The sequence below is a fragment of the Fundulus heteroclitus genome, chromosome 13 (assembly GCF_011125445.2).
Source record: "Fundulus heteroclitus isolate FHET01 chromosome 13, MU-UCD_Fhet_4.1, whole genome shotgun sequence".
NCBI lineage: Eukaryota > Metazoa > Chordata > Actinopteri > Cyprinodontiformes > Fundulidae > Fundulus > Fundulus heteroclitus.
Window position 1 is genome coordinate 12,276,052 of NC_046373.1, and position 20,917 is coordinate 12,296,968.

General features: G+C 40.1%; 1 protein-coding gene across 8 annotated transcripts in view; it reads left to right on the top strand.

Moving 5' to 3' along the window:
* elmo1 (engulfment and cell motility 1 (ced-12 homolog, C. elegans)) overlaps positions 1–20,917 on the top strand; it is a 131,088-nt gene that overhangs the window by 107,062 nt on the left and 3,109 nt on the right. For all 8 annotated transcript variants that reach the window (XM_036145058.1, XM_036145063.1, XM_036145061.1 and 5 more), the window contains 5 exons: positions 10,615–10,778; positions 14,714–14,826; positions 18,002–18,109; positions 18,550–18,632; positions 20,548–20,625. In XM_036145058.1, coding sequence (XP_036000951.1) covers positions 10,615–10,778; positions 14,714–14,826; positions 18,002–18,109; positions 18,550–18,632; positions 20,548–20,625 — 546 coding nt within the window. The remainder of the gene's footprint in view (positions 1–10,614; positions 10,779–14,713; positions 14,827–18,001; positions 18,110–18,549; positions 18,633–20,547; positions 20,626–20,917) is intronic.

A 20,917-nucleotide genomic window follows, 5' to 3' on the forward strand; every position in this document is an offset into this window, starting at 1 on the left:
GAAAGCTGCAACCTGTCCTGCAGAAGGACAAGAGACTTGGACTTGGTTGCTTGATGACTTGTGAAAACCAAAGTCTTGAGAATCTTTGCTTTGTTTTTTTAAGAAGATTTTGATTTTGTAAGGTCTCGTCTCATGAGCTGAACGTATCCTTACAGACCTTGTAGTGGTGAATAAACTATTTCAGGTTCTGACTTCCTCTACTTGCCTTTCCAGTTAGCGTAGATGTGCATTTGCTTAACAAGAGGATTCTTGGAGCATTGAATTAGATATGTGACTTGTCTGATATATACGGGCATTTATCTGAGTTCATAGAAACATCTTAGGACAGTTGGGGAATGCCCCGCACACTCCTCCACTGCTGTCCATCTTTGAATGAAACTGTACCTGGACCACAGCTTGGAAAACCTGCACCTCTCCCTGACTCTTCCTACTCTCCTGCAACGAGCCCTGCTGGTGTCTCGTTTCATTACTGGTTTTATGTGCAGGGCTCGACCAGCTGTCTGTTTCTGAGGCTCTTCCCTTCCTGCAGTTTCTTCCAGTTCTTTTGTCTTCTGTTTTTTTCCCCTCCCGTTCTCTCCGTCTTTTACTCCTCCTCCTCAGTCTTGTCCCCCTACTCCCCATCCCACCGGTGTCCTGCACCACCTCCACCACCTCTATTGTTAAATTCAGACAGGCTATTTATATCTTTCTGCCTGGCTGCCTCGCCTCCCACTCCCTTAACAAGTTTTGCTTTATTGTTTTTGCACATGTGTAAGCACAATCCGACGGTGCGAGGATGCAGGCATGCTCCAACAACTCTCTGAGTGTGTTCGCGTCCATTCGCTTCCTGCGCGGTTTGCATGTGAGTGCTTATGAAGAGTAAAGGCTCTTCTTCTTGTTTGCTCTGCAGGGACTTGTGTCAGTTATTTTGGGTTTCTTTTCTTCGTTTTGGCGCATTACTTTTTCACGAGTGTGTGTTTGTGCGCCTAAGGGGGCGATCTTTCATCTCTGGGAGCGCTGGCCCACTCGCGTGGAGTACAGCAAAGCTAAGCTCACTAATCGGACCAGAGAGATCATCCGTCATTAGCATCAAACCATCAGAGCTGTAGGAACAGAGATGCCGGTCCAGCCTTTTGTTTTGTGGTGAACTGAGATAATTAGGCGTACTAGAAATCAGCAGGGAAATGGATGCTTGAGCTGGAGTTTTCATGCCTTGTTATTTGGTCATTTATTGGGCTTTTGATTTATTTGTGTGTCTTTGGGTTGCAGTATTTACTTTAGATTATTTGCAAAAATAAGCACTCATATGGCTACCTGAGCTCTTGTAATAATCATCATATATTAATATGTCGCTGCTAAAAATCTGTAACAAATTTGAATCCTCTGTGTGTAATTATGGATCTTCCTTGACCAGCAATAATAAATTAATCAAAGGCTTGGCCTTTGTAAAGCCACTCTCATACATGCAGTGCTTTCCAATGTAACTTATGTTCCGTGAAGTTTTCCACATGTTGACACTTTCCAACCACGAAAGTATCGAGCATTTATGAACTAAAGGGATTAGGATGGATGCCTTACAACATGTTTATATATATATATATATATATATATATATATATATATATATATATATATATAAATAAAAGCCTAAGCACTGTGGTCTGTATATGCATTTATCCCTCTTTACTCTGATAGCCCTGAATATCATCTAGTGCAACAAACTCCCTTTAGGAAGCTAACATTTTAGTAAGCAGCATCAACCTGTAACTTGAGCTCAATTTAGACACGTATGCTGACTCTGGAGGAGCTGCAGCGAGCCAAAGCTCATGTGCAATAATCTGTTGACAAGTATTAAACATACAGCCCCATAAATGGAAGAACATCGAGAATAAAGGGATTAAAAACAGTAAATCCAATTTTTTTATATTAAAAAAGCCATATATGGGACACTTTTCTTCAGCAGGGACCAGGAAGCTTGCCAGAGTTGATTTGAAGATGGGTTGAGCAAATACAGGGCGATCCTGGATATTATTGCTGTGTTAGAATGCCCCAGTTAAAGTCCAGCCCTCGATCCGAATGAGAATCTGTGGCAAGACTAGAAAATGGTCGTTTTCACATGCTCTCCAACCACTCTGAGTAGGCTTGAGCTGTTTTGCAAAGAAATAATGCTCTGAACTGTGTCTAGATGTGCAAACCTATCGGAGACATACCCAAAAAGATGTGCAGCTCTAAGTACGGGGAATGGTGGTTCTATGGGGTTGGATACAAATGCACACCACAATTTTAAGATTTTTATTCATTAACACAATTATTTGCTGATTAGTGTTGGTCTATCCCCTAAACGTCCAATAAAATACATTGAGTTTATTAAAGGCTAATAAATAATAGATCCAAAGCATTTGTTGCACCATGAAAATAATGAGCAAATAAAAAAAAGATAAAAGATTAGAAATTATTACTGGCCATGTTACAGAAAACATCTTATGTTCATTTCCTATTTTACTGAAGTCATATTTTCAGCCAAGAATAATATTTTGTTGCAGCTTATATAAAGAATAAACTAGAAAAGGGCTTTCATTATTTCTAAATGAGACCAAATTTGCATTTATAATTCATAGTTTATGTTGTTTGGATGTTGTTGGGTTTTTTTTTTTGTTATTTATATCACATTTTTGTCTAAAAGCCTAATAACGGGCCTAAATGTATGAGTTTTGCATTATTCATGTGGAAGTTGCTTTAGTGTCTCCGAACAGCATTAGTTTGTGTGCCCTGCCGATGATGAGTCCTTGAATAGATGCTTAATCAAAACCAATTTAATCATCCATCTGGACCAATTAATGCAGATTTTTCTTTTTTCTGCGGCGTAACTGTGGATAATGCCCGAAGAACATTCAATGCTCACTAAGCCAAGGTCGGCTCTCGGCTTTTGTTGTTGATTCTCTGTAAATTTGCAGTGATTGCTGTATTCCCAGCTGACTTTATTTTTCTCTGATTGTATATATCGGGTAGTGCTGTACCTCATGTGGAGCTGTTTTCTTGCTTTACCTTTCTAACCCCCACCCCCTCCCCCATAAAAACAGCTTATCTCGGCACATAGTGCTGGACCTCTAAATACGGCAGCAGTATATTATTTGGTTCATAGAGAGAAGCAATGAGATCTTAAGTGTGTAGACCACGGGGGTTTTCATGTCTGCTGTAGAGGTGAATCCTGAAAGATTACAAGGAACGTCACTGGATAATTAAGCCAACATGTGCTTTAGTGTAGGTTAGATTTTGTTCATATTTTTTTGTCAAATAGGAGAACCACGCTGCTTCATGTGCCTTACATGTCAGGTTTCTAAGTGTAACGAACTATTATGCCTACAGTTCTCTAAGTGCCGTCAAATAGAAAAGTAAAGCATTCAGTAGAAAGAAAAGTGCTTTTAAAAGCACTTCAAAGTCACATCTAGCTGGTACCACAATTTATGTTACTTTAAACATACAGATGAAATGACTCGTAACCTGCAAGCAGCAAGAGGCAGTGAATACATATTTAAAGCTTTTATGGACGGGAGTGTTATCTTTTTTTTCATCTCGCAAAGAAATATCTTGGTATTAAGTGGAACTTGACAAGAACAAGTGAGGAAAAGGTGACAAAGAAGAATTTCAAAGCAGAACGGGAAAGATTAAATATTGATGTTTTCTATTTTCATTTAAAAAATATTATGTGGTCATCAGTAGTTACAGCCTTTCTCGGTTTCTTTCTTATTGTTGAATCATAAACGCTAACATCGACTGAGCCGCAGTAGGGCTGCAGGGCTTCAGATGTTTACCAGCTGCTTCTTTTTGGACCCCTGGAAGAGTCATCGACGCACACCTCAATAACTTCAGTATGCCGGACACTCCTTGGAAGATTCCCAACAGTTTCATGTTTTCTACATTTATGGATAATCATTGTGGTACGCTGGAGTCCCTATGTCTTAAAAATGGCTTTGTCACCTTTCCTAACGGATAGACGTCAGTGATTCTTGTCGCTCATATGTTCTTAAGTTTCTTTCGATTGGGGCCTGATGTGCTGATTTTTCTAGATTACCCTACTTTGTGTTGCCTGAAAGGTTCAGTTTAAGTATTTTCTTGATTTTACAGGTCTTGCAGAAACTCAACCAGACTTTTATTATCGCGTCAATCTCATCTAGAAAGATTGTCACATGACAGCTAGTTGGAAAGTTTTGATTATTTCATACCGTTTGGCTCTAGTTTAGGTACTACACTGCAATGCTAGGACCCGTCATGATCTGTGGGGTCATTTGGGTCTAATCCAAGTAGTAGAATCAACTGAAGACTCAAAGTATGTTGTGCCTTCTTGTGAAGACTACATTGTCGAGGAGGTGTGAAAAAGTCCTGGTTAGTGTTTTTAAATGGCAAAGTAATGTTTTATAACTAACTAAAAGGGGGGGGGGGGTAAAAACATTCACATGCCCTCAAGCAAGGCTAATGTTATTTAGTTTTCTTAGCTGAAATATTGGTATCAGTTCATTACCCACATCAAGGGAATGCTACAATGTTTTGCCCTCTTCGTTTCCCTTTTTTTCAGTTTGCTATCAATTAGAAGATATTGCGGAATGACTTTGCACCGTTTTGCATGCTCACATAGAGTACTTGTCTTTTTCCCCTTTCGCTCCATCCTGCGTATGTTCGCCTGCTGAAGTGACGCCCTCCAGTAACGGTTCGATTATCAAGAAAGATTGGATATTTGATTGCTTTCAGGGACTTGTTGGGAAAGTAATTATGCCATGATGGCAGCCTTGTTATTCTCCCCAAACAAAGAGTCTCCAGGAAGATCTCCAGGATTTCTCCACGAAAAGCTTGAGTGGTGTGCTCGGGTTTGACCGACAGCTGCTAAATGATGTCATTAGCGAGCTCTTAGCTAAACGGGGCGGCCGTGCAGCTGACTGGTTGACGGGAAGTGGGCGGTAATTTGTTGCAGCAGGGGAAGGATGACGGGTGGTGGGGGCAGTGCCCAACAGAGAGGGGACCGTCCTGCTGGGGGACGAGCTCAAAGGTGCAGAGAAGTGATGGACGAGTCGACGCTTTCATTACCTGCACTCCGTGGCTCTTAGGATGGCTTTTAATTACTCTGCCGACACTTGCCGTAGTATCTAACTGCCGTTGCGCCCTTGTTGTCTAGGAAAGATGAGGAATCGTGAAATGAGGGATGTAAAACACTTGCCGAAGGTCAAAAGAATAAGCAAACCTTGGATCAGGGAATCTGACTGAACGGGGAGAAGAGCGCAAGGTGGACAGATTCTCAGAAGTGAAAGTTTCCCTGAGCTCTGACGTCACCTCGTCTCTTTCAAGGTGTTCTCTGATGACAAAGGGATAAAGATGAAATATTCATAATGCTGCCCTCATGCATTCTCGGCCCGTTGACAAAGGACCATGTGTTCGTATTAAATGTGATGAATATTCGTGGTGTTAATTAGGATGAGCGCAGCCACATGGGCCTGCAGAATTGTTTTCCTGTCGGAGACATGGCTGCAAACGAGGCATATTAATGAAGCCTCTCCAGGGACGGCTGCTGAAAGACCAGGTTGGCTGAAAATTATGATGTGGCGTGCTTTTAAGAAACAAAACTTTCTCTGCTTTTTTTGAAATAACATCAGGTTGTGATCTTTAGGCTTTGCAATTGCCAGTCTTTCTTGATTACAGGCTGATAGTGTATTTGTTGTACGGTTGTTTTTGATACGATCATTGATTAATATCCTCAGGAGAACAATACTCAATCTTGGCACACAGATGCACCATTTATAATCTTAATAGGATAATAGAGTCAGCTTTTACTTAATTATCTGCACGCCTTGATTTATCATCACAAAGTTGTAATTAAAAAATAAAGATTGTGACTTAAGCGCTCTCTTTTACATGACTAAAGCTTTGGCTTTATCCACTGGGCCTAGACAGAAGGATAGAGAGAAAGTGATGACAGAAAAACAGTCTATGGGATGAGTATACTGATACAACAAGCTTTACAACTCAGCCCCAATTTCCTGCTCTCGACCAGAGGCAAGAAAAACAGCTGCTCCTCTTATTGCTAACATTTACTGTGTTTGGGGTTTGATGCTGGGCCGCATCCCAAGAGCGTCAATGAGTGGCTTTAAAAAGTGCTACTATCTGTGCTAAGTGCCATTGGCAAACTATTCACTCCCAGTGAACTTTTTCACAATTTTGTTGCATCACAACCATCAGCTCTAATATATTGTGTTTGGATTTTATGCGATGGAGCGATACAAAGTAGGGCATGATTGTGGAGGGCAATAAATGATGCATGGTTTTTGAAAATAATTAGAAATACAAATCTAAAAAGTATGATGTGAATTAGTATTCAGCCCCTTTTTAGGCCTAAATAAGACCTAGAGAATTTATCCGGTTGCCTTTAGAAGTCACCTCATTACTAGATACAGCAACAGCATCATGGAGACCAAACCACATAGGATGATCCTAAACATACAGCCATATCTACAATGAAATAATTTGGATCAAGCCATATTGATGTACCAGAGCCAGGCAAAGTTCAGACCTGTATCCAATTGATAATCTTTAGTAAGACTTGAAAATTGATGGTCATGAGATGATCTCCATCAAATCTTTTTTTTCTTTTTTTTAAAGAATATTAGACATAAATGTCAATATCTACATGTGCAAAGCTGATATAAACATACCCAAAAAGCTGTAACTCTCATGAAAGATTTTAAATATGCACCATTTTAAAATATTTTCCCTTCACTTTAGAAAAATAGCCTAGTGTACGTCCTTCTTGCATGAAATCCCCCCCCCCCAAAAAACAAATATTTATAATGTGGTTACAATGTGACAAAATGTGAAAAAAGATCAAGTGATGTAAATACTTTTGCAAGGCAGGAGAGTTTCCTTGCAACAAAATTAGTAGGAATAAAATATATCTATTATTCTGAATATTAGAAACTAGATTGAATTAAACATCAAGCAACATTTGAAGTGTCTGACAGACTTCAGCTGAAGTCCTCCTCCTGTCTTATTAGACGCACAGCAGGATTCCTTTCTAAGTCTTGCTTGAGGGAGAAGCGCATGAAATGTTCTTTTATCTTTGCATAAAAAAAATAAAAAAAATCCGTGTCAGGGTGCCATTACATAATTCTATTAAGCATCATTTTGAAAATGATGCTGGTTAAGGTTAAGCTCGGCACACAGAGGCTTTGTTTCAAGCTCGTCTGCCCTGTCAAAGGATATTTTACGGCTTGGCTTTGCGATGTCGCAGATGTTTTGCATCAGCCTCAGTAACAGATTTAGTGCAACACTAGAGAGGGACAAGGTAGCTATGTGGCTTGGATTTAGTAAATAGATCCAAGAGAAGGACAATAAATGGGTTTAAAAAGTCCACAGAGGACTCTGCAGGTTGAGTATAATGACGAGTTATAAGTGGTGGCTAAAATATTAAGCACTCTTGTTTTACTCTTGTGGTTATTTTTGTTGCTTATTCATATAGAGATTTACTTTTACCACATTGAAACATATATGCACTCCAATGCAAATCCCAGATTGAAGTTTAATCAGCAATAAGTTGACTTTTTGCTGTCTGTTTTTTCAGTCTAAATCATCCATACCAGCATTTTAATACCAGACATTTTCAGACATTGAACAGCAAGTTGGGTTAATTCCTTTTTATAGCCATGTTGGTTTGCAGCTTTAACTTAAGATTTAGGACTTTGGGTCCAGATCTCTTCTTTATGCAGTCCGGAGTCATGATGGTGATGATTAAACAGGATTACACTCATTCACTGGTGCCGTCTAAAATCTTTCAGTTTTTTTTTTTGTCTCTCGATTCAGGCTTATGCTTAACATGCATTTCCAGAGGCTCGGATTTTCTATTTATAATGACCTTTTCTCTGGCTCAGTCTGAGTGGTGAGAGTCCAACGGTTCATCCAAATGATGAGTAATCGCCTTGCAGCAAAAAAACAAACAATGTGAACAATATTGCATAAGATCTCGTTTGGGCTTTTTGCCAGGTTTATGTCCCGCTGCTAAAGTTGAGAGTGCCCAGACCAAACAGATTAGAGCTGCACCAAAGCGCACCGCAGTTAGAGAGTGGAAAAGTGTTCATATCTCTTGGATATTTTCAAGTTTTTTCACTTTATAACTACAGAATTTGTTTATTTATTTTTTTTAATTTTTTTTTTTTTACGTCCTCTGAGGTTCATCAGAGGACGTTAGCCAACAAAGGGCCTCATAAAGACCAAGAAACACATGAGACAGGAAATAGGGCTACATAGCCTGATGAAAGCGTATCCTTCACTGTGAAACATGGTGGCGGCAGCATCATGCCTTGGGTATAATTTCCTTCAGCAGCGGCAGAAGCTGAGAGTTAATGGGGGGGAAACGGATGGAGCTCAATACAAAAAAGGTACTTCTACAAAAGTAATGAATGCGGATGGAGGCCGTGTTGTGCCGTGTTTCATTTTCCTACCACTTCACGTTTAGGTGCTACGTTGTTGGTGTGTTACTGGAAATACCTGCAAGATACATTGGATCTTGTGGTTGTGGGGTGACGAAAATGAGGGGAAAAAAAAGGCATTTATGAATGTTCAGATTTTTGCACATCTTGTAGTGTTTGCAAAAATCCTCCTAAAATAGCATATAGTACAAAGGTATATTCTGCAGCAGGCTCAGCGCAGCAGCTACCGATGTCAACCCATAATGCTAACTGGACTGAATCTGTATGTCGCTTATCTGGTTATTTTTACCATTCGGAGTGCTTTTTCACTAGAGCCAAATTCACTCATCATCACACTCAACTAACACGCACACATTCATCCACCGATGCGCCGATCGGTAGGCAAGATTTTGCCATAATGGTGCACGAGAAGTTTGAGGAGTTGCCTTAAAATACATCCATTGCTGTGCTTCCAGTTAACTCGAAGGTTGTGAATCACCCAATCAGAAGCTTTCAAAGCTGTGACATCACCGTCCTAGGCTGTCCCGCATTTAAGTTTGCAGATATTCAATCTTTATATGTAAACTTGTGACCTTAAAGAAAGACAAATCCTCAATCATTCTTCTGCCTTTGAGCAAACGTAAATAATGTTGGCAATCCGAACTGATATAAAACATTAAAGGTTTTATTCTGATTTAAAGAAATACTCAGAGTATCTTTTTATACAGTATATAAATATCTGGTTTTGAGTGTATGTATCAGTGGAAGTTTCAGAGCATAAAAATTGAGGAGCATAATAAAATAAAATAAAAACTAACCTAACTTTGGCGCCTGAGATGCAGGAGTTGCTGTGAGGAGGGAATGCAGGTTTTACAACAAAGTCAGGAAGGAGAAAGTACATAAACAAAGAGAACCACAGTTGGTCCAAATGAAATGTGACTGGAATGCCAATGAAAGAAGGGACTGCAACAAATGCCAAGTCATCCTGTTTATATGCTGTTTATAGGACTACCTGGAAACTCAAAAAACTGTCAGGAAATACACTACCCACTGCACCAAGAGGTGTTACAGTCCTGAGTGGTTGTACGCTTCTTTTTTTCCGTTTGTTTTATTGGAAATGGAAAACTACTTGGACGATATTGTCATAATTCTCACCCACATTGTCCGTGAGAGCAGAGGGGGAAAAAAAAAAAACACACGCACACAAAAAAACAACATTAACAAATGACAAGGACAAATTGACACACAGCAGGTTTTTATCCAAACGCCATCTGGTATAAGCTGTTTATGGATATCTGAGTGTTTAACAGTGCACTGCATTGTTGGATGGACAGGAGGTAAATGCAAAACATTTCTCTTTTTCATATTTCTCCACAAGGAGGTTTAATTCTAAAACCATAAAAACAATACCTTGTTTATACATAGTTAATGACGCATTTAGAAGGTAATGTTCCAAAGCCAGCCTGATAAATAAACTACAGAATGCTTCTTAAGTCCCTGAACAGATGAACTGGTTCATGTTTTTGGCTGTAACTAAATGACGACGTGCTTGTGCTTAAAAAAAAAAAAGAACAACACATTTTTTTTTCTTTATCCAGTCATCAATAAAATCCCAACTTGTTAGAGAACATATCTTTATAATCGAGGGAGATTCATACAAATGATTAAATTATATCCAAATAAGTATTTCATTTGTATCAGACCGATATCTGTTTAGTTTATGTTAACACACACATTCAGTGTGTGAATGTGAATGACTGACTGTAGTGTAAAGCGTTTTGGGGTCGTCTGACTATTTAAAGTGCTATACAAGTACAAGCCATTTATATTGATTTTTTTCTGCTGCTTGAGGGGAGTCATGTCTGGTCAGTGGGTTGATCCTACATTTTGTCCCAGAGCGATCTGAAAAAAAAAAAGGTTGTTGGAATGGGGGCTGCTTATATGGGCTAATATTGACTTCTTTAGCTTTGTCCCATTTCTTTTCATTCAGATTAGGCACACATTCTGCAGCAATAAATGCATAATTGATAATGTTGGAAAAGTTGATATGCTTCGTTGAACTCCCAAAAGCTAGAAGAGACGTTTTCCCCAGAAACATTTGTCTCCATCCTGCCTGTTGTCTGCAACCATTGTGATCTCACCTGCCTCCTCCTTCTTTGTTTTCTGTTTTTATTTTATTTTTTTGCAGGTAATGCAGGTGGTGAGAGAGCAGATCATGCGAGCGCTCTCTCTCAAGCCTAATTCCTTGGACCAGTTCAAGAGTCGCCTGCAGAACCTGAGCTACACAGAAATCCTGAAGATACGCCAGTCGGAGAGGATGAATCAGGAAGACTTCCAGTCCCGGCCCATCCTGTGAGTGTTGCTGCCTTATCTTGAGAGACAAATTGACATTTCTACGCTTTTGCCAAAAAATGGTTAAATCTGTTGGATATCTGCCTTTAGTGAACAATTAATGTCATACACTTTAGCGTATACAGTATAGACTTTGAGGGCCTGCCTAATACTATTGATGTTAACTATTACATTCCATCTTACAATGTAACTTAACAGGTATTTTACCCAAATCAGAGTATCTAGTCAAAACTGCCTATAGAATAGATTTGCTTTTGCATTTTTTCACGTAAAAGCCAGCAACTGGTATAAAACTGGCTTCACCAGCTTACTCTTGTTTCGATTGATTTCTGGATTAAACTCAAACTTTCTTCAGACGGCGGCCCTAGTCTGTACTCAATTAATGACCCTCTCAGAGAGCCGGCATATCATTAATCCAGTTTCTGTGTCGGAGAACATTGTTCTGTCCTTGTTTTTAATGGAGTGGGTAGGAGACAGTTTTGAGAAATGGTTGCACCGAGAGAACCTGTCTGTTTAACGGTAATCAATGCTGAGCTAAGGGCTTATTGAGTCACCGCTAAAGGGGAGAGACCAAACTTTTGCAGACATCTATTCCCACTGGACAAAATGCGGCAACAGCAGAAGAAGCTGTCGAAGAAAAGCTCCCTTGAAACAGAATTCACAGAAGTGCGTTTTATCAGATGTATTCAGATCAAGTTATGGGTTTACACTGAGTTTTATGTGTTGCTGAACATATGCGGCTGTGTTCTGTGTTATGTGGCGAGTAAAACAAAAGATGCTTGAGGAAGTCAAACGTTTCTGGTACCAAATCAGAACGCTACATAAATTACAGCATAACATCAAAACTGTCTGGAAATGAAAGGGCTATGTTCGAAAATGTTATCTCTGCCAACGCGGCTGAGAAAACCACAGACTGACGAGTTTGTCTTCACCAGAGTTTAAGTCGCTGGGACGCTCGAAATTTCCTCCTAATCGATGCAGTTTAATCAGGAGCTGCAAAAATGAGCCCAACATCTTGGATCAAAGATTTTTCGACAGCCGGTCCCCTCAGAACAGAGGCATCAAAATAAGTTGAAGACTTTGAACTAGAGTGGCGGAAGTATTGCATGAGTTGAAAAACCATTTTCCTGCAGAAAGTGGAGATTTTTGCTAAAATAGTTTTAAAATATTATGTATTTATTACTCACAGAGTTATGCAAAAATAAAAATATGGTTTAGTGGTGGCCTAGTGGTTAGAGCAGCGCGCTTGCACTCAGAGAAGGATGCAAGTACCCGGTTCGATCCCCAGTGCCTGCACTCTGGGTCCCTGAGCAAGACCCTTAACCCCAGAACGCTTCCCGGGCGCCGCACATGGCAGCCCACTGCTCCCCAAGGGTGATGGGTTAAAAGCAGAGAAACCACATTTTGTTGCTTGTACTTGTGACAGTGCAATGACAATAAAATTTAATTCTATTCTATTCTATTCTAATATGACTTTTTTTTGCTAATAAACTGTAGACAGGACCATCTGAAATCAATATATATATTGATTTCAGATGGTCCTGTCTACATGTCCCGGTCATTGTTTGTGACAATGTTCAACACATTTGTTGAAATCCTGCTTTCGCGTCTTAAACAGTTTGTGTGGCGCCCTCCTCATGTTGAACGAGTGAATTGCATTTGAAGTTTGAATCGGTATTGGTTTAGGTTCAAAACATAACCTCAGTAGCTCTCCCGCTGTGGGGTATAGAACCGTAGATGAAAAAAACTCTGAAGAAGACGTGTGGATATGGGTCTCCTTAAACGTCTGGGGAAATGTTTGGAGCTAAATCCAACTGCAATCTTGGGAGAGTACCTTTTAGAAGAGCAGAAGGTTTAGATCAAGCTAAAGTGGTCTAGTCAAAGTCCAGACATAAATTCAATTAAAAATTTGTGCCAAAACTTTTAAATTCATGTGCCCAGATGTTCTCAATCCAACCTGACTGCACTTTAGCTATTTTGAAGAGTAGTGAGCAGAAATTCTGGCCCAACAGCCTTGCAACTATAACTGCAGCAGACAGTTTTGAAAAACAGTCAATGTGTGGTTGCAAGGTGACAAAATGTGAAAACATTTTTCCAAGGGGTGTGCCTAATTTTGCAAAGTACAGTATGTTTGAAACTTTGCTCACATGCAAAATGCAATTTAGCTTTAATTCAATAATTGCTAAAGATGAACTCAAGGCTACTTGGGGGAAATAAAGGCATTTTAACTTGTCTTTCATTCCTTTATTTAATTCATCCCTGAAAGTGCTCTCCACCTGAACTAATCAATATTTCACGGTTTCAAGGTAGCTACTTCACAATCCCTGGAGATTTTTGTTTCATTTTGTTTTTATCCTTTCATCACCTTGCCAGGTGCTCCCCTGTCGTAGTTGTGCCTACACAACCCAGCGCCACAGATTTTCTGCATTCACCTGAATTTATCAGTTTAAACTGAGCGTGCAGCAACTTAGCAATGAGACAAAGAAAAAGAGAAGGGCGTTTAAAGGTGCGTAGCATCAGCGGAAAATTGCCACATAAGATAGTAAAACAGAATGACCTTCATCCCTTTCACTGAAGATTTCAGACCACAGACCTGTGTGCTGAGTGGGACGGTCAATCAAACTGAGGTGCAGACGTCAAGTGGGCTGTTATGAAACGGCTCAGATTTCTCTGTATTGGAAATTTGAACAGTCTTGATTACATATTTATTGTAAAACAAAAGTTGCTTTTTTGAAGAAGTAAAAAAGGCTAAAGTTGCAGAGCCGTCTCTCTGCAAGACAAGATCTACAAATACAGCTAAATGTGTTCAAATAAACCCAAAACAAAAACAAAATGATCACAGAGTTGACATTTAGTGTTTGAGCGTCATATATCAGCGTTGGTGCCACTGGCATGGGTAGAACAATGAGCACGGTTTGCATTACTAACACCAGACCCCGTGTGTAATCTAAGTTAGTTGTGCCAAAATAGAGTTTTCCAAAGGTTAAAACCGAATTTCCAGCTGTGGCAGACTGGATCAACATCTAAAGATGTAGCTTCTCACTACTTCTGTCTCTTCTCTGACTTAATTTTTTTTACTTTTTAACCCCGAAAGTAGCTAACTCTTAGTCGTCTTCCCTCAGTAGCATCTTCCACTCCAAGGAGCGGCGCTGTCACTTTGACCTTGTAACGCTCGGTGTGTTGAATTCACCGACTGGGAAAAGATCGGCGCTCAGGGCCGGTCACATGTAAAATTGGCTTGTTCTGGTCACCAGCCAATTTCTCTGCAAACCTTTTTTTCTTTTTTCTTTTTAAGCAAAAAAACATATTTCCCCAGTGTTTGGTTTTAATTCTGCATAGGAATAAACAGTGTTCTCATGTTATCTGTACGAGGGTATGCAAAACCATATGAGAGGATACAGAACCAGAGTAGGGAACATCTTGATGGACCCCAGCCATCCAGATCTCCCCCTTCCTCCAGGCAGAAGGTGGATCAAGGCAGAGAAATAACGTCTTAGCGTAGCCTGTTCAACTCGTGAACTCAGCCCCATGATCTGTCTCTCTGGTATTGGGTTATTTTTCTGTGTGTGTGTGCACGCACTCTCACATAGATGTTATTTTATTGTTGTATCTTTTGATCGATTATTTTAAGCTGCCTTGTTTTTCACGTTTTATCGCGGCTCTGAGAGACAAATTTCATTCTCCCGTGTCTCAGACGGGCTGAATTACAAACAGTGGAATTAATTATGTGTATTTAATGTCTTCTACTCCTTCCCAGCATTCATAATCCAGGAGGATGTCTTCCTCTGATGATTTATGCAAACTGGGGAATAGCTAATTTAATCCTCTTACTTCTGTTCTCATAACACTTTGCATATCGGCGCCACTGGTCGGCCGCTTTGAACAGACTGTAGATAATTCCCATAAATGAGTAATCGGTGTTTATTATCCTGCAGGGAGCTGAGGGAAAAGATCCAGCCGGAGATCATGGAGCTGATCAAACAGCAGAGGCTCAACCGCTTGTGCGAGGGAACCTGCTTTAGGAAAATCAGCAGTCGCAGAAGGCAAGGTGAGGCTCTCAGGACCCACACATGCATTTTAATTCACACTGCTCCATCCTCAAGGGCTCCTCTTCTGATTTCTTCCTCATATCCTTCCTTTTGATCTTCGTCACCGTCGCCTTAGTCTCTTTTCTTTGAGAAAGCGGGGACTCATCAGCGGGACTCTTTGAACCCCTGGACTGCTGCAAATCTGCTCTCGTGATCGCTTGCACAAATTCTCTGCCTCTCTCTCTCTTTCAACCTTTGAAGTCGAGACACTCATTGGCTCATGGTGTCTTTTTAAAGGCATTAAAAATGCATCGCAAAATGCATTTTTTTTTTCTTTTAAAAAAGTGCACACACGACATCTTTCCTCTCCTGTTTGCCCTTCACGGCACACCTCTGCAGCTTGCAAAGATGGCCAGGGTTGGATGAATCTGAAGGGCTCTGAAAACAAGCATGTTTCCAGAGTCTGAGTGTTCCAGCACTTTAGAGCCCCATTAGGATTTGTCTTGGCAGATGTCACCAGGGTGCCCTCAGAGTGCGATTACATAATCATAAACTCTGAAGGCAATAAAAGGAAAAGAAAATTTTAGAAAAGATCTTCCAGAGTTTCCAAGAGGTCATCAGAGGCCGGATTAAGAACCTGATCGTCGTTGGTGTTTGTGGTGGAATATTATTATTATTATATTATTATTATTAAAATCCTGGAGAGTGTTTTCTAGGTAAATAAAGACGTATGCATTGAATTTGACACACAGATTGCATGCAATGACAGAGGTGCATTTCCTAGACCCAAACAAGCAGGTCAACCCCCGGCTGTGCTGATCATTTCAGAAAACACCCAGAGACATGAAGACATCTAAGTCCCACCTTGAAGTGTTTTGTTGAACAGACTATAGAGCAGCTATGATCGCTGTCCCATGCCCCACCTTTAAGACATGAGTCCAACTTTACGCTGCTGTCAATGCCTCGCTTAGCATCTCTGATGTACAACAGGGCAGATCATCCTCAAAGATTCTTTGCCAACTCAAAAATCTGCAGCAGCGACACGCTGTCTAGATCAGATAGAAAAGTTGTTGTTTTTTTTTCACTAAAACCCAGTGTAAGTCATCCTAGTTCTTAGTTTGTAGTCTTTAATTTTCAAGCCACATGGTATAGTAAAAACAGTTTAAACCTTTAAAATTTATAGATGTTGCTGTTAATATCTAAATGCAACTTGGTTTGACTTCTTCTCCTTAGTCACCATTTATCCCGTTCCTCCAAACCAGAGGTCTGCAACCTTAACAACTATATCTGTTTTTTTGTTTGTTTTATTTTATATTTTTGAAATGATTTCATTGAATTTCCACAACAAAATGATACTAAAAGTACCAGCAATATTCTTTTAGATCTTTTTTCCCGTCATTTTCTTTCTTATGTACTTTTCCAGAAATATAAACATCCTATAGAATAAAAATGTATCCGTCCTCTTTTTGAAAAAGTTTTTCTGTTGTTTTTTTCATTTATTTCAAATCATATAAATAGAAAAAAAAATCTGATTCTTTTAAAAATGACAACCAATTTCCTTTTGTAGATATTTATCAAAAATAAGTTATTTTTTTTCTAAAGGATCGTGTAACATTTGCAGCTCCAAAGTTTTATTTAGCTGGAGAAAAAGCAAAAATGGCTCTTTGGAGTGTAAGAGTTGCAGACCCCTGCTCTGGCACATTGCTACATTCTCTTTTATGTGCTTTGCTTCGGGTCCTTTTCCTTTTGCATGTGTAAATCTGCTCAGTCTTCAAATAAGTCCACCCCCTTTATCTGTCGCTCTTACTTAGATCTGTCTTCCAACAACCGAACAGCGTGTACGTTTCCATCTTTCTTCCCCTCTCTGGACCTTTGTTCTCATGCCGGCTGTGCACGCAAGTGCAGTGTTTTCTGGAGACCTTAATGCTGGAGGAGAATAACTGGAGCTTTCGTTAAGTCTCTTCACCTGTCTCAACTGTCATTGATATGTAGATAGTTTTTTCTTCTTTGTAGTTTTCCGTCACCCACAGCTTCTTGTCTCACTGTTTAAAATTCCTCCATCCTGATCAGATGTGTCGCTGAAATTAAATATCAATTTACATCGACTCCAGTGCTGAAGGATTTCCTCTTTTATCCTGTGTTCCCCTTTTAAAATTAGTATTTCTCTCCAAAAGTACAGTCCCTCCAGCCTTTTGAGAGCAGTTTGTAGCTGGGTGGTTGCATTTTTATCCCACGGAGGTGTGCTTTATCAAAGGTAGTGAATCTTGGCCTGATTCTGTTGAGTTTCATCTTTCATTGGCTGCTTTGTTGAGAGCAGAGTGGAGACACAAGCAGGCTCGCCGAAATCGTCAATCCAGCCTTTCCGCTTCACAGTAACCAAACAGATTCCTTCTATCAATCTGCTCCCTGTGAATCGGTACCACTCCACGCCCGCCTGGAACAAGCCGACTTGTTTTCAGTAATTAGGATTTGGACTGTGCACACTCCAGCCAGAGCGTTGCGGTCTGTGTGTCTGCTCGCTGCCAGCCACAGAAAGCTTGCTGCCCCCTTTGGCAGAAAACAAAAACAACAAGCAAAAGAACGTCTGAATCAAAAAAAGACGTGCACTTTGCAGATATCATCACCGTTATTGAACACAGGCTTCCACTTTTTTGCTTTTCACAACTTTGCATTTATTTTTTTTAAAAAATGCAAAAAGAGGTAAGTGGGTGCTGATAGATTTCTATTTTATAAAATTGTACTTTTTCTTGAGTTTCATCATAAGGCTTCATTTATGTGCCGCTTCTGCTTCTCATTTGTAACTCTAAAGATTTTCATTTCTCTACGTCTCATTTGAGTGCCGTTGTCTGTCACAAACCCGCTGAGTGCTTCAATTGAGTTTCTTCCTGCTTCTGTGAGATAGGTTTTTTTTTACTTTATCTGAGGGAATAAAACAAATCCCTTCTTATTGGGTTGACTTAAGGTTACTGAATATTGCCGTTGAATGGCTGCTAAAATGGTGAAAACCGACTGTTGTCATGATCCCTCCCTTGTGGAGAGGATCTTCTACCATCTGTGGATTTTCCTCAAGGCTGTATTTTGGCTCCGATTTTTTCTCTAACAGCTAATTTTCTCTCCTCCTGATGACTCATGCGTTTTTGCCAGCTGCTGTTTATTTCATAACTCGTCTAAATCTATCTCTGTTGATTCTCCCAGATAAGTTCTGGTACTGCCGGCTGTCTCCGAATCATAAAGTCCTGCACTATGGAGATCTCGAAGAGAGCCCTCAGGGAGAGGTCCCCCATGACTCTTTACAGGACAAATGTGAGTACTCGTCAAATTCAGAATGTTAAATGGTTTGCTGCTGAAGCGCTAAGGATCGCAGTTTTCCTGCATGTTCGTAAAGCTCTGACCTGTTGACGCTATTTAAATGGTTGTGATAAAACGATCAGATTTTCAGCACCAAGCTACCGATTTTGATGTTGTACACATGCGTTTTTTCCAACACTGCAGTAAAACAGGACCTCTCTGCTAAAAAAAAAAAAAAACATTAAAAATGTTACTTTTAAAATGTATTACCCATGTGGTCACGGTCCCCAGGGTGTGCTGTCATAAATTCTGGAGGTCATGACAAAAAAAAATCTAAATCATCCCAAAGCTCTTGGATTTTACTTGGATTTTAATTACTTAAATAAACCAATCAGCCGTCTGGAAGGATAGAGTTGTGTGTTGTTGTTGTTAACTGTCATCTGTCCTCTCTGCAGTGCCTGTAGCTGATATCAAAGCTGTTATCACTGGCAAAGACTGTCCTCACATGAAGGAAAAAGGAGCCCTCAAGCAAAACAAGGTGTGTTTCAGCGAGTGTGTGTGTGTGCGCGCATGAACCTATGCTAGCGCCTTGTGTGATTCCAGCTGTGTGTGTGTGTGTGTGTGTGTGTGTGAGAGAGAGAGAGAGATAGTTGCATAACTTGATGTCAGTTACATAAATTCTGCTTTTGGAAATAACACAATAACTTACATCTCAGCGGCTTTCACAGAGGCAAACACATTCATCAGCAGCGTTTTGTTCACGTCAGTGACTAAATAGTTTGTTTGTTGACTGAAATCAATTTAAAAAAAACATTTTCGTTGCTGTCCTCATCTAGCAGTAACACATGGCCGTGCTCTCTGGAGCTCTAAACAGGATGAAAGAGCCATCTTGTCTGCATCCATGTACGCATCATTTAGTAATTTTCCCCCAGCGGACCTTCGTCCCCTACCCACAGCACTCTGATCCTTTGGATCTTGATTAAACAGCCTTGTAGACAAAGAAGCCCACCTCCTCTGGAGCTTTCCTTCCTTAATATCTCTGTCAATAAGGTTCAGGAGAGTGGCATCAGGGGGCCGTGTGCTTTATAGTAGCCTTGTTTTAGCCTGGTGAGCGAGAACCTGAGCACCATTAATATTGTGTGTTAGACATCCAGGTGAAGTCACCTCTAATGTAATGTGGGACATTGAGACAGAAACACTTTTTTTTTTCCAAATGTATGGAAATGTATGTAGGATAAATTGACTTTGGTGCATTTTACATAGTTTATTCTGTATAAAATAAATATATTGTCACTAAAATCAATACTTCTCAGGGTCATAAAAACCTAACGGGGAGTACCGAGTATAAAAAGTAAGTGGCTAAAATTGGATATTGAGCAGCAGGTGCACTGTGCCACAACTATATTAAATCAAACTGGGATGGTTTTCCCACCAATTTCCTCAGAGGTTGATTAAATAAGTGAAGGGGAATATATTATAAGGTGTCTTTGTTTATGTTTTTTCCCTGTTGTTTTTTGCAGTGGCTTGCAAAATTTCACAAACAAGGTTTTCTATTTTTTCTTGTCCCACCCACAAATTTCAGTTAATCGGATATTCTGCGAATTGTTAAAGTGGAACCAAAATCAGACGAGGTTTTCAAAACGTTTAGCAAAAACTGAAAAGTGCGGCATGCGTAGGTGTTTAGCTCTTTTTAATCTGATGCCCCCTAAATGTAATCCGGTACAACCAGTTTTCCTCAGAAATTGTCTAATTAGTAAGTAGAGTGGGATTTTATACCAGGCATGGAGTTGTTAAAGTTTGAACCAGAGTTGGCTTTTAAAAAAAAAAAGCCAAACAAAAAATATTCCATGGATTGTTAAGGGCATATAGGGAGACATACAGATGCAGAGGTACATGGTTTTTGGTTTCCCCGTTCCTAAAAGCTGAGCTATAGAGCCCTTTGATAATAAAACATGCCTGCTTGCCATGGTGGCCATTCAACATCCTGACCATTTACTCTTTCACTCAAAAAAGCAGAGCATTTCCTCTCTGAAACAAATGAACCGAAGCTGCATTATTTAATATCTGCCCAGAAAGTGCGCCTGGGCTGCAGCCCCAGACTAAATGTTTAATTACCTGATGCTTGAATCCAGGCTCGGGGTATACAGGTGTATGACATGTATGGAGTGCAGACTAATCTCGTGCGATAAGGGTTTTTCTAGGTTTGGTGCTTTCAATTGTTTTGCTAATTAACAACAATTTAATTTAAAAACAAGTTGAAGCAACGGGCATAACGTTCGAGGAAACGATTGAGCAAGATTTGCGGCATGATGCTCACCTGCTATTTCATTTTGTCCCTCTCTTCCTACCACATCCCATCTCTCTCCACTATTCCTGTGCTGTTTTTGCACGATTTCCCCACCCTTCCTCCTCCTCCTCCTCCTCCTCTGCTTCCTACCCTGTCCTCCCTGCAGGAGGTGTTAGAGCTGGCCTTCTCTGTCCTCTACGAGTCGGATGAATACTTGAACTTCATCGCTCCTGACAAGCATGAGGTAAGTCAGCAGAGGTCGACTCGGCGGTTGTTGGCCGTGTCAGACAGAATAAACCAGTTTGAGGCCACAGAGAGGCAGGTTTCTAAAAATAAATTTACCGACTGTCATATTTAGTGAATATACAAGTGGTAATATGACATATAATGCACTGATTTACATATTTAGGTCCTTCCATTCTCTTTCTATTTGTAAATGCTTGTCTTGAACATGTTTCCGAAAAACTATTGAGTATGAAAGTAATGCAGTGCTATGAAAAAAGGTTTTTAAAGCCACACAGATTTCTTTAGTTTCT